Consider the following 16,847-nt stretch of genomic DNA (forward strand, 5'->3'; position numbering starts at 1 on the left):
GCAAGAGCTCAGAAAACAACATCAAACAACAGACACAATGATATATTGATCAGGCCACTTCTTATCTTTTCTGGAAAAGGTAGTACTTTTGGTCCTGCACCTAAACTAAATTCTACACAATTCCATCAATCCAATATAAAGAATTACCTGCCAACTTGAAGAACAATCTCACTGTGTGAGGAGGGGGCGGAGCCTTGAAGGGATGGGGCCTCATGCCGAGAAGTACCTATGAGGCACTTTTAAACCCCACCCCTCCCCCAAGCCCCTCCTTTATAAAAAAGCTTGCTGAGGCGGGTGCCAACTTCCTGTGGTGTTTTCACACCCCTTAATGAACGTCAGAAGTTCAAAGTCTCAGAAAACAAGCTGGTAAACCAACTATATACAGTAGTTTTCAGTTCCTTTTCCCTGCCACTGTGTGATATCAGCTCCTCACCAGGAGACCGTGTGATGGGAGCCGATATTGTGTGTCACTCGGTGACACAGTGTGAGTTGGGAGGTATGTATAGAGTTGTCATCAGTTGTGCTATTACACCCTACATTAACTACCTCCAAACTATTTGTCCACATATCCTACCATATATTGTATTCTTTTTTTATATAGTGTCACTATGTATTTTTATTTACTCCACATGTATCTTAAGTTACTGCTGCTGTGATATCTCTGTAAAGTGCTCTGATACCTTCAGATCTAGTTCAAGCTAGATAAAACTCGATAACTAAATAAAATATATAATTAAGAGGTCCTACATGCCACTTCCTTCCCCAGTAACCACCTCCTCCCCCCTCTTAGATCTGGTATAAAATGTACACAGATGTGGAAAAAGCAGATATATTCCTGTATATGCCTGGTCTGGTCCATGTTAAATGCATACACAGAAACTGGATCCACAAGAAGAAAATTCTGGATTGTCATGAAGTTCTCATGATGGGGAGCCTTTTTTGGGGATGTTTTTCTGTAGGAACATCCATTGCTGCAAACTTGTGTCCGACAGTTCATGGCACAGCGCCCCATCCAAATATTAACAGACGCATTGATTTCTTAACTGTTTACTTTTCTGTTTCATTGTGAACACAAAGTGTGGCCAAAACAAATAGTTTACCCCCCTTTTGAGAATATATGAGGATATAAAAGATGCCAGCTGAGGGCTGCAAACTTCCCACCTGGGTTCCTTTTTGATACACTGCACTGGAAGCCTTTCAGGGGGTTTCTTGAGATTGTAAATTGTATTTATATAGTGCTTACTACCCCTGACAAGGCATTGAAGTGCCTACAGATCAACCATAAAATGAAATTATTTGTAGCTGCAGTGTTAATGGCTCAGCTCTTGAGCTGCACAGCCTTAGTCATGCACCCATCTCCTGTCATACGACTACTCGACTGTGATGACCCCGAGAGCGAAGCTGCAGCCTGGGCCGCCGTCACTCACATCAACGCCATCCAACAGCATGGATATAAGCACACCTTAAACCGTATCGAATCAGTTAAAGTCCTCCAGCGGGTAAGGTGAACATGACGAGACGCATGCGCAGAACGATGGATGCTAAATTTGTGGAACCTGGTGCAGAGTCTGGTGCAATAGAAACTAATCTTTGCAATGGATAGTTCTTGATTTCTGGCAAGAGGCTCTATGCACAATTCCGAGCTGTTAGGCTTACATGCTGTTTTGTGGTTCATGCTGTCTGTTAGTTTTGATCATAAAAGACGGGTGGACACAGAATTTGGTATCTAGTATTGTGATTTAAACAGCTTATTGAGAGACTTGACTGTTTGAAGTTTCTATAGCTGCAGGGGCCAAAACAGTCAACTCTTTCATCTGCAAGGGCAAAAACAGCCAACACTTATACCTGCATGAGACTAACTGGCCAACACTTATATTACCAGGGACCAAAACATTCAAATCATAAATCTACAAGGACCAAATCAGCCAGCGCTTATATCTGCATGAGCCAAACCACCCAATCCTTATAACGGCTAGGGCCAAAACAGTGAGCTCTCATATCCATAGGGGCCAAACCAGCCAACACTTACAACTGCGGGGGCAAAACAGCCAACATTTACTCGTGGAGGGGCCAAAAAAGTCAACGCTACACATTGTGCAAGAGTCAAAACAGTAAACGCTTATATCTGTATGAGCCAAAGCAGTCAACATTTATATCCGCATGGGGCAAAAAGTCAACTCCTATACCTGCATGGGGCAAAGGAGACAACTCTCATATCAGCAGAGGCTACATTTTTCAAGGGTCAAAATCAGCCAACGCTGATATCTGCAAGAGCCACAACAACCAACTTTGTCTATATATATACATATATATATATATATACCCAGCCGGACGTCGGACACTGTTTTTCCTTGTCTCCCCGCTCTGCCTCCTATACCCTCCCCCTCCTCTTCCCTCCATTATTATCCTCTACCTCCCCTATTCCTTCCCTCTCTCCCCTATTCTTCTCTCCCTTTGCCTATTTTTTCCTCATGTTCATGCTATGCTTTTGTACTCATGTAATTCCTGCAACTAAGCTCCAGTAACTGATGTAACTTTGTAACCATGTTTTGAAACAATGTTTCTTCCTCATGTAAAGCGCACTGATACCTGCGGGTCTAGCCAGCGCTATCTAAAACTCAATAAATAAAATAAAAAAATAAAAATATATATATACACACACACACACACACATGCATACACACACACACACACAAGCTAAAAACAGCCAATGCTTAAATCTGCATGATCCAAGACAGCTAGCACTTCCAGTGTAGTTGTATAAAGAAGGAGCGGCACGGTGAGGCATGGAGGTGTTGATGTGAATTAGAGGTGTTCCGTGAGGTAAAGAAATGTGCAGTGAATGAGGAGGAAGGCAGCAAGTAAGGCACTAGTTACCAGTATGGAGCAACACCATGATTCTGGCCATTACCAGCCTGCTGCGCCTTATATGCATTGTCTCTGTGTCCTGCTATTTTCACCCACGTTTCTCATGGCACCCACCACCACCAACATTTTTCCTACCTCTACCATTCCTTTTCGGTCGCAAATACCTAGTATGATGTTACCCTACCACACCATGCTCAAACTCATCACCCTTCTCGCTTCACCTTTGCCCCTAGTACACTCTGCATGCGGTGGTCTTTAGATGTTGCCTCTTGGTCTCATAATAGCAGTCGTCTGTATCTAAAATGAGGATTGTTGTCCACTGCTGAAAGAACGCAGGAGTAAACTAATAGCTGTAGATTTCATGGTTGGTCCTTCGTTAGGATTACAAGGCTACATTCAACAAAGTTATCTTTTTGATTGGTCACCTAGTATGCAGCAAAACTAAATAAATTGTTTTATGACAGATATAGCTTTCTAATACCCAGTGGAGCATTTTACATAGAATAGTAGATAAAAGAATATCTGTGAAATATCTTAGGGGCCTCATTACAAGTTTGGTGGACGTAATTACTCCGTTACAAACGTGATGGATATCCCATCCACCAAATTACAATTCCATATATCCTGTGGAACTTGTAATATGGCGGATGGGATAATTATCAAATTTGTGACGGATTATCCCAAGATCGTAATCAGGTCCTTAGTAGATCATGAGTTCAATGATCAATTCTTCAAAGCCATGCTCCTCAAGTTCGCTTTATGTTTCTTTCCATGCTCAAGTTGTGGATTACTACATTTTTTTAAAAAAAGAATAAGAAAGAAATCACTATATTATTTTCATCCAGGTCTCTCTCCATCTCTAATTTTGTAGCTCTTTGTCCCTTTCCCAGTGCGTTACATTCTCCATTTCATAACTTTTTCCAGACCCTTCCCAAATTTTTGCCAGGAAAGTCTGAAATCATTTACCCAGTGTCTGGCCTTTATCCATGCTTCTCTCCAGTACACAAGGCACAAGGTTTTAATTGCATTGCACTGCATCTCTGCTGATTAAATACTTCAAATGTTTTTCTGCCCTAACAGAAGTGTTCTTCTGTCTTTTCCTCAGTCATTGGTTGTTTCTTATTGAATGCATTTATAATGAGCTATCTGTTTTCCTGTGGTGTGTCCATTGGTTAACGGATGTGCCGAAAAGCCGCATTCAATGATAGGACCTATATTTCCAAAACTAATTGATTGAACCACTCTTTAAATAATTGAAATGCCAAATTCCATTAAGATACTATCCCCCAGATGCCTCAAGAACCCATTTTGCTATTCCTTATTAGCGAAAAATAACGATTCACTATTAAGGAATAGCAAAATGCAATGCATGAAGAAATCACTAAAAAAATAGCGATTTCTTAAAATTCCTTAATTGCGACTCCCAAATAGCGAGTCGCAATTAAGGAATACCTCCCCATTCATTCCTATGGGCCTAGAGGCCCATAGGAATGAATGGGAAGACATTCTCAATTTGCGAATCGCAATTAGCGAATCGCAAATTGAGAATGCGATTACAAGGGTGCAGGGGTGTCAAAAGGACACCCTGTTGCACCCCTGAAATTGGACTGTGCACATATGTTGCGCACACACATGCCCTTAGGGCATGTGTGTGCGCAACATGGAACTTTGAAAAATGCACTTTAGTGCATTTTTCAAAGTTTTTGCAAATTACCATGAAGTTCAACTTCATGGTAATTTGCGAGCCCTATTAGCGAAATCTCTATTTTTTAAACTTTAATGCATTGCATTTAAGTAATCTCAATTTGAGGTTCCTTAAATGCAAGTAATCACAATTTTGCGATTTCTTAATTTGCGATTTTTGCATTTGGGATGATGCATCCCAAATGCAAAAATACCGGTCGCAAAGGGGCAGATTCTGAGAATCTGCCCCTTTGCGAGCGGATTTGACCTTGATGCATCTATGCCCAAATGCTCGACAAGCATCCCAATTTCTGCATATCTATTTTGCCACTAATATTGAAAAGAGGCCCTCCTTCGCCCAAGGTACTCGCTGGTCTCTAAACCCCAGCTCACATTCCATATACCGCCCCTAAATATGTATCATATATGCTAAGCAATTATGAAAAGTGCTGTGCCATAACAAATGATGTAGCCTAACGGCTAGAGCGGTCCACCTCGAAGCTGGGGAACTGGGTTTAGTCTCTGCAGGGATTCTCAACATCCTGTGATTCTTTGCAGATCACTCAATCTCTCCATGTCTAACACAATGAATGTGTCCTTCTGTAACGCGACTGGTGCTCATGTAAAGCGCTCTGATGCCTTGAGTTCGAAGTCACACTAAAAAAAATAAAAAAATAAAAAATAGGATAACACACAAAATCAAATAACATATTGTGGCATATTAGGGCTCTCTTGTCCGGTGTCTGCTTTGCCCAGCTCCTTTCAGCTCCATCCAAAATAACCTTATCAGCTTTCACACAAGTCTAAACTAAGCAAAGCAATAACAATAGCCCTTAAAATCCAAAATAAATTAGTAATAAACAATATCATCAGAAAGTCCAAAAATCTTTAAAATGTTCAACAGTCTCCTCATACACCTCCGCCTGGGAAGTTCCAGTTGTTGCTAAGAACTGAGAGACTCTTTGAAAAGCACTTTGAGCATTACCTGACAGTTCTAATACAACTATACTGATTCAAATCTGAGTGCGAATCTACTTCTCCACTGGTGATTGTTGCTGAAAAATTATGCATTTAAAAGGAAGGTGGCTTTTAGGAACCCGCTTCAATTCCTGTGAATGGCAATGTGATGGGATTTGCTTCTCCACGCTCATCTACTATGCTAAAGTGTTAAGAGTTTGCTTTATTTTTCTGCTGTATATCTTGTGATTTTTTTATATGGGAAAAAGTGATGCACCGGTGGCGCAAGCTTGTAAATAAGCCTCTAGGCATCTTTGAGCAGAATGATGCTTCAATCCTCGGTAAGGCTCATACAGAGAAGTTCAGTTTGAGAAGCCACATATCTACTTCCTCTGAAAGAATGGACTAAAAGGTGATTGTTCGTGTGTCTTTGAGAATAGATTGATGGGAAAGGAGACAGGTGCTAAATGAACTGTAGGTAATTGTTGGTGGTTTGCTTAGTTAGCTGCTACCTTTGGCCGGACTATAGAAGAAGTGAAGTTTCACAAAATCTGGAATAACAGAATAAAAACCTAACCGTGGGGAAGAGCAGGGTTTTCACTGAACATGTATGAAAAACCTCTTTCCAAAAAGAAAAATTATTTTCCAGAGTCCCCTCACCCTACAGGGTTTCCCCTAGGTTGCATGCTTCACCATTGGGGTCCTCTCAATCCACTGCCGATTGAGGTGTGCTGCGACTTGCTCGCCTTAATCCGCAGCGGTAATAACAATGGTAATAAATAGCTTATTACACTTAGCACATCTACATACATGGGGGCAGATTTACAAGCCCCTTGCGCCTCATTTACGCCACCGTTGCGTCACTTTTTGATGCAGCGGCGGCGCAAAAGATGCGCCATGGTGCGGGGTATTTCCAATGTGGGAGATGCGTCACGTTGTAAAGCCCTGCATCAGAAGGATGCGTTCCTGCGCGGGGGGGCGGTGTTCCGGCACAGGAACGCCTCCTAAAAGTGGCTGAGTGAAGCAGGCGTAAGGCTTGACGCAGCATTGTGAGAATAGGGCCCCCAGAGCATTGCCGGAGCTGCGTCGTAAGCACGACGTAACTCCAGCAATGCACCATTTTAAATGCGGCGCATCCATGGTGGCGGAGGCATGGCGCACAATAACTGGCACATCCCTGCTGATATGCAGAGATGCGCCAGTTATTGTAAGTCTGCCCCATGGTTTATTCCATGGTATTTCATCATGTGTATTTAACAAAAGGACTTTAACCAAATTGAGGATGTAATGGATAAAATTTGTGTAGAACACTAAAGTCACATTGAAGTGACAACATGTCGATTAGGATAGACGTTTCTCTGTGTGAAGTAATTATTCCATGCAAACTGTGAGACAGTTAAAGTGTTTTCCTCCTGTTGTCAATTTTGCTGTACTGTGGGATTAATCTCAAATATGACTTTTGCTCCCCAGTATTACATTCATGAATGTGCCTTTATTAGTACAGTTGCTCGAAATAACAATTGTTATTGGGCCACATATATTTTCATTGCAATGGCATAAATATAGATATTTAATAATGCAGACAACTAGAGCTTCACTCGCGTTGTCTATCTGATGCCCCTCAGATAACCCTTTTCGAAAGACAGACTTAGCAACCAAACTAACTCATCCAGATTTGTATGTGTTATATAGGTCTCATAGTTTAATTCACTACAATTATGTCACAGCAGTGAAAAATAAAGCATGTTTTCCACTACTGCGATGCAACCATGCTCAGTCCTGGATATGGCCCTTATCTCTTTCAGTCCATATATATTTCTGTGTTTAATAACCCATATACAATATACAATTGTAGATGGGTAGCTGTGAATAAGGTGATATTTTTCACCTTCGGGGTTTGAGTTACAGTATCGACAACTGAAGCTTTCTTTTCGTTGTCTATTTCATGATCTTATGAACCCCTTCATGAAAACATTTTTAGGTCTTGACTACAGCATTGCTTTAGCAATGCTTGTTTGTCGAGATTATAGTAAGGCTTTCAAAAGTCTACCCAAAACTGCAGATTGGGTACAGTTCATGTGAGCCAGGCGCGTGCACATCGCCAGCCACATCCTCTGCATCAGGCTTCAAAGGAAGCCGCTCCCAAGCCGCTCCCCCGCCCCCGCAACCCAATGCCACTCCCCCGCCCCCACCACGTAATGCCAAGAGTTTGTTTGCGATATGATTTTGCCACATTTCTATTCCTCCACTGCTCTCTCACCGGAACTCGCAGCCCGCCATATGAAAGGGTTTCGTGGCATCTTGGTTGTTGCGATCAGCTGGGCACATACACCAATTGGCAAGGGGCACGCGCTGGGCATGCAGCGTTTTTAAGCGATTAGCTGTGCATATGTGTACGGTATGTGGGTGATTCTGCCGCCTTTGAGGTTGGGCTGAAGTTCAAACCGTCTGTTCCTATTCTTTCGTTCATGACGGCAGATGCCGCCCCTCACCAGAGCAGCTCTCTGCTCGCACATCCTTCCTATCACTTACTTGAGGTTTCCTTCGTGCGACAAAGCGCAATTCTTGTTTTAATACAGGTGTAGCACTCCATAAGAGTGCATGTGTTTGAAATCATCTCCCAAGTTTCATGTCATTGGTTGGCCCGCCCCCTCCCACGATAAGAGTTGCTTGCTGCCCTCTCCAGCTCTCAGTCATCGTACTCCTGTCTCACACCCTTGATCCCACTCTCCATGCTTTTGCGGTCCCCTCCTACCCTCTCCTCAATCGTGGCATTGCTGATTTCTCCAGTCATCCCCCCACTCTCCATGGTCTTGCGGACACCTCCCATTCTACTCCAGCTCTCTGTGGTCTTACTGACCCATCTGCTCTCCCCACGTTCTCTGTGGTCTTGTGGGTCAAGACCCTCTGTAGCCTTGCTGTTCCCTCTCCCGCTCTCCGGGGTCTTGCAGACCCCCCTCCCTGCTCTCCGGTTTTCTTGAGCCCTCCCACACTGCCCCTGCTCTATGTGGTCTTGCTAACGACTCCCCACTTCCTGGCCCTGCTGATCCCTCACCATCTCCAGTTCTGTTGACCCCTCCCACTGTTCCTCTCGTTGCTTGCACCCTCGCACAGTCTAGGTTGGCCCGCACCACACCCCGTAACAAAATAAGTATTGGCAAATACCATAGGTCACTTTTGCCTTTGTCAGTGCTTGTTCTCTTTTTCTCTCCCTTTTCCTTTTGCTCTGGTTCAGAATGTGATGATGTAAAATGAATGCCGAGCCCCGATGACATGCAAGCACCAGTGCAAATTAAGTACGGACTACTTGTATGTACTCCAAAGAAATGTTGACTGCCGTTGTAGCCTATAACTTCTTTTCACAACCAGTCTTGGATACCGATAAGGTTCAAGGTCGGCATGACACCGATGTGGTTTCCTAGCAGGCCTGCCTCAGACCCAGGGAAGATTGCTTTAGTGTTATTTTAATCGCAGGTAGATGTTGAAGGCTACGCCTTGTTCAGCATTTCATAAGCTGGTTGCTTGTTGAGTGCTACAAATGTGTTTTTGTTTACCTGATTAAAAAAAAAATAGATGACTCTATTTTTAGAAATAAAAAAGACATAGGTCTTCTAAACAAGGTATTCTAAATTTGTTCTGAATTTCATCTCCTGGGATAAGTGGTTTGCGCCGTGTAGCGTATTATTATAATGCACATAGACTATTTATGAACTGCTTTTCGAATGTTTTCCAAAGTGATTTTTAGTGACGACAGATTATGCACTCATTGCATAAGATAACCTGCTGTTTTTGTGATTCACTTTCCTTAGGCAGTTGTCTAGGGCGAAAGCATGGCCTTTCTTGATTAAATCACTGGCTGTGTTCAGTAAATAATGCTGCATTTGCTTGCTTAGAAATGAAAATACTATACCTATTTATAAAACGTTTTTGCTTCTCAAAGTAAGTTGATGGTTCTTGTCCCCCAGGGTGGACAAATGTAACTTCATGTTTTTGGGGGCTGCTAAGTAGTATGAGAAGGTGTAACTGCACTCATAGGTTGCCCAGTCACATACATAATGCCCAGATTTTAAAATCCTAATCTTAATAGCTGACAGCAGGGCTAAAAAGAAATGTAATGGCACAATGTTTAGCATAGCTCTTTAAGAGCTGCATAAATACGAACCCATCTTAAACTCCTTGTTCCTTAACAAGCTTGATGTCTTCTCTCTTTAACTCCGTATTGGATAGGACATACTAATACACTTTACCTTGTAACTTTGAATGGAGCATCCACTACCACCACGTCCACGAACATCACCACCATGTCCACCACGACCACCACATCCACCACCACTACGTCCACCACCATGTCCACCACCACCACCACGTCCACCACCACATCCACACCCACCTCCACCACCACCACATCCACCACCCACCACCACCATGTCCACCACTACTACCACCACCACCACATCCACCACCACCATGTCCATGACCACCACCACCACGTCCACCACCACCACCACATCCACCACCACTACGTCCACCACCACTACGTCCACCACCGCCATGTCCACCACCACCACGTCCACCACGACCTCGTCCCCCACCACCACGTCCACCACCACCACGTCCACCACCACCACCGTGTCCACCACGTCCACCACCACCATGTCCAACACCACCACATCCACCACCACCACCACACCCACCTCTACCACATCCACCACCACGTCCACAATCACCACCTCCACCACCCCCACCTCCACCACCACCACATCCACCATATCCACCACCACTACATCCACCAGCACTACATCCACCACCACCACGTCCACCACCACACCCACCACCACGTTCACCACCCACCACCATGTCCACCACCACTACCACCACCACATCCACCACCACATCCACCATCACCACATCCACCACAACACGTCCATGACCACCACCACCACGTCCACATCCACCACCACTACGTCCACCACCACCATGTCCACCACCACGTCCACCACCACCACACCCACCTCCACCAGCACCACCACGTCCACCCCCACCACCACCACATCCACCACCAGCACATCCACCACCACCACCTCCACCACCACCACGTCCTCCACCACCACCACGTCCACCACCACCATGTCCACCACCACCACACCCACCACCACATCCACCACCACCACGTCCACCACCACCACACCCACCACCACCACCACATCCACCACCACCACCACCACCATGTCCACCACCACCACCACGGCCACCACCACGTTCACCATGAGGCCACCTCACTCTATCTATCACCTCACTCTATCTATCTATCGCCCTCCCTCTATCTATCTGTCGCCCTCACTCTATCGATCTGTTGCCCTCACTCTTTGATCTGTCGCCCTCACTCTATCTGTCGCCCTCACTCTATTTATCTGTCGCCCTCACTCTATCTCTCTGTCGCCCTCACTCTATCTATCGCCCTCACTCTATCTGTCGCCCTCACTCTATCTATCTGTCACCCTCACTCTATCTATTGCCCTCACTCTATTTATCGCCCTCACTCTATCTATCTATCGCCCTCACTCTATCCATCTATCGCCCTCACTCTATCCATCTATTGCCCTCACTCTATCTATCTATCGCCCTCACTCTCTCTATCCATCTATCACCCTCACTCTATCTATCTGTCGCCCTCACTCTATCTATCGCCCTCACTCTATCTATCGCCCTCACTCTATCTATCTTTCGCCCTCACTCTATCTATCTATCTAGCTATCTATCTATCTATCTATCTATCTATCTATCTATCTATCTATCTATCTATCTATCTATCTATCTATCTATCTATCTATCTATCTATCTATCTAGCGCCCTCACTCTATTTATCTATCTATCGCCCTCACTCTATCTATCGCCCTCTATCTATCTATCGCCCTCACTCTATCTATCTATCTATTGCCCTCACTCTATCTATCGCCCTCACTCTATCTGTCTATCGCCCTCACTCTATCTATCTATCGCCCTCACTCTATCTATCGCCCTCACTCTATCTATCTATCGCCTCACTCTATCTATCGCCACCACTCTATCTATCTATCGATTGCCCTCACTCTATCTATCTGTCTATCTATCGCCCTCACTCTATATATCTATCTATCTATCTTTCTATCTATCGCCCTCCCTCTATCTATCTATCGCCCTCCCTCTATCTATCTATCGCCCTCCCTTTATCTATCGCCCTCCCTCTATCTATCGCCCTCCCTCCCTCTAGCTATCTATCTATCGCCCTCACTCTATCTATCTATAGCACTCACTCTATCGCATCACCACAGCATCACTCAGCACCACAACAACATCAGCTATGCGCTACCCACAGCATCACTGAACGCCACAGCATGACTCGTCGCCACCACATCACTCAGCACCACCACAGCAACAATCTGTGCAACCATTCAACAACAACTGGTTCAAATAGGTTCTCTCAATGTTTCAAGCTTTATTACAAATGTCATAAAAAGATGTTAATATTTCACTTCTGCTCTTGGATTTTTGTCACAATAAAATACACTGAACATAATCTTCACAAAAGTTATTTACAAAAGTTTAACCTATTGCCATTTTAAATTACAATAGCTTTTATTTAAGTATTATAAAAAAAATTGTTATTTGTAATATCAATACATCTAAGTCATGTAAATACAACACATATTGCATTACAAATGCTATAGGTGTCACATTTACGAAAGTTAAAACTATTGTCATTGTAAATGACAAAGCTATTAATTTCGCTATTTTCAAATCCAACACATCAATAAAAAAATTGTCATTTACAATACCAACAGCTCAAACTTTCCTAATGTGAGACCTATTGCATTGCAAATGCTTGTTTTCACAGCTGCTCATCAAAAATTATACATATTTTACAGTCTTTCATGATTTTGTAATGGTGTTTCAAATGTTTAAAATTATGTTTTTCATTTCAGAGACCTGCTGGGGAGGTTTACAAACTAGAACTTGACTTGCTGGAAACAACATGCCCAGCTCTGTCCCCCACACCTCTTGAGGACTGTCCAGTAAGACCACTAGTGGAACATGTAAGTTTCAAAGGTTAACACAGAAATGCCACTTAATATGCTGACTGTAATTCCAGGCAGCTGTAAAGGTGGACAACAAAATGCCTGTTTGGCAGTTGTCTGTAAGAGCTATTGTTAACAATTCAATAAAATTTCATAGATGAGCTTCTGCTCAACATGGAGGTTTTAATACACTTTCACCTCATGTCATGCTAATGGCTGTTTTTTATATAATTAAGCCTACTTTTAAGTGGTGTATTACAAAGCAAAAAGGACTATTTTGCATCTCAAAAGTATACTAACATATCAGACATTAAATTATGTATCCTAAAGATGCGTCGTATACAGAAAGAAATGTTTCTGTTATTTTGTTTTTCAGTGTAAGTTTTGTTTTTATGTTTTAGTCAGAACCAAAAATGGAATAAAGACCTATTGGCTTTGCCAGTTCTTGTACTTTCAATGATGTTTTGGGCTGGAATGAAGGTATATTTTAAAATCCATCTGTCTGGTCTGTGCTCCACAGCAATATTACCTGAGGTGATTTCCTGTTTAGTATTGCAAAAGAAGAGGCTTACTCCTCAAATAATATTTCATATCATGAGCTAGCTCATTTTTGAAATAATTGTTTCTGTGCCACCCCAAAGAATAAACTTGAAGAGTGAGATGTTTGTGGCTATAGAGATGATCAAATATTTTAAAACCTGATATATTCCCCATTGGTTCCATAAAAGTATGTAAGAATGGGGGGGGGGCTGTCCTGCTGGGCGGAATTTTAAATATTTATGTGCACATGCTCTTTCCACTACCCTAACTTGTCAGGTCTGTTTCATTATTTTTTTATTTTGCTAACCTACTGAAATCATGTTGCGGAATATATATGATATACTACTCCAACAATCTGACCCAGGTGTTAAGACCTAGCACAGAAAGGACTAGCAAGAAGGAATCTGGAGTTAACAATGGGCCAGATTTACAGTTCAGTGGATGGAATACAGTCGTCAGGGAGGGTGAGGACATTACGTACACTACCCCTGAAGAACTATTCTCTGTCAAATTTAGAGAGCACCACCACCCGAACGGTGATCTCTGTGCCTTGATAGAAACCACTGTCAGAGAGGGTTCATCTCAAGATATAAAAAGTTCAGTTGACAGCTGCCATCAGTTTTAACCTTAGTTATCGAAGCATTACAAAGATATTTGATTAAAAAAAAACTCCCAAAGTGAAATTTTTTTATTAAAAAACAAACAACTAATGACCCCACACCCAGGGATTTTTTCCCTGCATGAGGGCATTATTATCTTTTTCTGTCACTTACCAGCAGGTTATTTCCTGAGGGTGATGGTCCAAACAAATACCATTCACCATAAATCGGCCAGACAATGTAATGTCCTCTTTCCAATGGCCTTTGCTCCATCGGCCCTTCGGAGGAAGCTTTCCATTGATTTAATCAATGGGGCATCACAGACGGAAAGCTAATGGTCCATCTGACTCTAAATGAGGTGGGTGGTGCATCACATTTGTGACAAAGTAGCCTGTTCACCAGCCTCTAACACTAAGGGCCTGATTTAGATCTCGGCGTATGTGTTACTCTGTCACAATAGTGATGGATATCCCGTTCACCGAAATGTAAATCAGAAGGGATATAATGAGATTTATATTTCGGTGGACAGGTTATTCGTCACAATGGTGAAGGAGTAACCCATCAGCCGAGATCTAAAACAGGCCCTAAATTATGAAGGGCTGCACACTTTTTGTTAGCATCTTCCTTGTTCTTTCTTGTGGACAAGGCCAATCCCATAATAAAAGTAAAATAAGACAATTATACAGAAAATATAAATAATAAATGCATTACTAGGAAAGAAAGTATTGTTTTGTATTGTAATTGCATTTATATAGCGCTTACTACCCCAGACGAGGCGTCAAAGTGCTTTTTCGGCGGGTAGCACACTACTCTGGGACCCATAGAGGATTAGTGTTGAATTAGTATAGTGAAACATGCAAGTACATTTTAAGTGGTGGATAGGTTAGTCAGTAATTTGGATTTGGAATGATAGCAGAAGGATAGAGTAGGACAAAGGTTTGTATTTATTTATCACTCGCTTGTTGACGCATGCTATTCAGGGAGCCTATCAAGGATTAGTGGTGAATTAATATGGTGAAATATGAGGTAATTTCAGTGGTGGATATTAGTCTGTTACTTGGATTTTGTCAAAGTCCAGGTTATAAACTGAATGCATGGATATGATTCAAGCATTACTTAACAGTGATGCACCTGAAGAAGGGATTACCGTGACAATTTTAAATAAATATAGCAGAGATATCATCAACCAGAAGAACCTCCTACTCTTGTCCATGAATTACCTTCTGCTTTGGGTTCAAGTTTTTCATGCCAGCGTACATTTATAAACATTTTTAATAAATATTTTGAACATGAGTACTGGACAGGCCGTCTTCCAAGTGATTCAGGACTGAGATTGACAGCTGCTGCCTTTTCTAAGAGGTGATACCTACAGAAAGGGTGTGACATCTGACTGACCAATGTTCTTAGTGTTTGACTTTAGAGGATAGTCCATGCAGAGATGAGTGAATTTCTTTATGAATTTCTGCCCAATATGGACAATTGTTTAATGCCTTTTCTTTAAGCAATTCTTCATTATACAGTGACCCCAGGGGTAAATCATGTAGTTGTACAACATTTCATTTTTTCTGTCATAGTAGGCTAATCTTCAAAACCAGAAATTCCAGACCGGCCACCTGAAAGGGTAATAGTTGCCACTGTAGTTGTGCCCGCCTAGGTATTGCAATTGGTTGGCATGTGTATAATAGATTATTCTGCTTTGATGTGAAGTTGGCTTGAGGAAATTCTCTCAGTGCATATCATGCATTAGCATGAGTCCTGCTTTGCATAGTTGTATCTCTGTTGTCTCGATACATTTTGACTAGGCAATTCACTCTCTAATAAATGTGTTCGCCCAAATGTTTATTCGAATTAGGGCAGTATTTACATTAAATTATTATGAATCAAGTGTGAACACGTGTTAGTTGGCCATGCTATGAATCATAGTTCATTCAGCATGCGGCTATGCTCTACCTCCTGCAATGGCTGTCAGACAGGGGAGCAGAACTTTTAGGAACTCATCCTGGACTTCCTGCACCACATGAACATGGGGCTGTTTGACACAAAGGAAGAGGGGAATGACATGGCAGTTACAGTTGTGATGATGTGAGCCAGCGAGTTTGGGATTATACAACATACTATTTCAACCCCAATGATTTGGGGATTTTTCGCTCTGCCCTATAGCATTTCTCAGCCTTGGTGTACTCCTCAACCTACCCTGACAACAAGTATATACACTTTACATCACCACCCCTTTTGTACCGCTTTGGCCGCCATAAGTGTGGCAGGGTATGCTCAGACATGAGTCCCTTGCTCACTTTGCCACTGGATTCAAGCAAGCCGGGCTGAGGACGGCTGGAATGCCAGAAACCGGTCCTCGGAAGCTTGTTTCCGGTCCAGGGAAGGCATGGCTTGGCAGTTCGGGCTGGACTGTTCCCATGAGGCACAGGGTCAGACTGATTTGCATATAGCCATGTCTGAACTGGGGTGGCAGAGTGGGCTAAAGAACGGTGATGGATCAAACCCAGATCTTTTGACTGGGTGTGAGTGTTTGATTGGTTCAGATGCTCCGTCCATCACCACCCCTTTTGTACCGCTTTGGCCGCCATAAGTGTGCAGGGTATGCTCAGACGTGAGTCCCTTGCTCACTTTGCCACTGGATTCAAGCAAGCCGGGCTGAAGACGGCTGGAATGCCAGAAACCGGTCCTCGGAAGCTTGTTTCCGGTCCAGGGAAGGCATGGCTTGGCAGTTCGGGCTGGACTGTTCCCATGAGGCACAGAGGTCAGACTGATTTGCATATAGCCATGTCTGAACTGGGGTGGCAGAGTGGGCTAAAGAACGGTGATGGATCAAACCCAGATCTTTTGACTGGGTGTGAGTGTTTGATTGGTTCAGATGCTCCGTCCATCACCACCCCTTTTGTACCGCTTTGGCCGCCATAAGTGTGCAGGGTATGCTCAGACGTGAGTCCCTTGCTCACTTTGCCACTGGATTCAAGCAAGCCGGGCTGAAGACGGCTGGAATGCCAGAAACCGGTCCTCGGAAGCTTGTTTCCGGTCCAGGGAAGGCATGGCTTGGCAGTTCGGGCTGGACTGTTCCCATGAGGCACAGGGTCAGACTGATTTGCATATAGCCATGTCTGAACTGGGGTGGCAGAGTGGGCTAAAG

General features: G+C 43.4%; 1 protein-coding gene across 1 annotated transcript in view; it reads left to right on the top strand.

The window, feature by feature from the left end:
* The first annotated feature begins 1,152 nt into the window (after positions 1–1,152).
* Positions 1,153–16,847, top strand: part of AHSG (alpha 2-HS glycoprotein) — a 92,934-nt gene continuing 77,239 nt past the window's right edge. Inside the window, exons 1-2 of the mRNA XM_078666528.1 lie at positions 1,153–1,499; positions 12,471–12,581. Of these exons, the coding sequence (XP_078522654.1) occupies positions 1,287–1,499; positions 12,471–12,581 (324 nt within the window). The 5' untranslated portion in view covers positions 1,153–1,286. The remainder of the gene's footprint in view (positions 1,500–12,470; positions 12,582–16,847) is intronic.

Source organism: Lissotriton helveticus, chromosome 11 (genome assembly GCF_964261635.1).
Source record: "Lissotriton helveticus chromosome 11, aLisHel1.1, whole genome shotgun sequence".
NCBI lineage: Eukaryota > Metazoa > Chordata > Amphibia > Caudata > Salamandridae > Lissotriton > Lissotriton helveticus.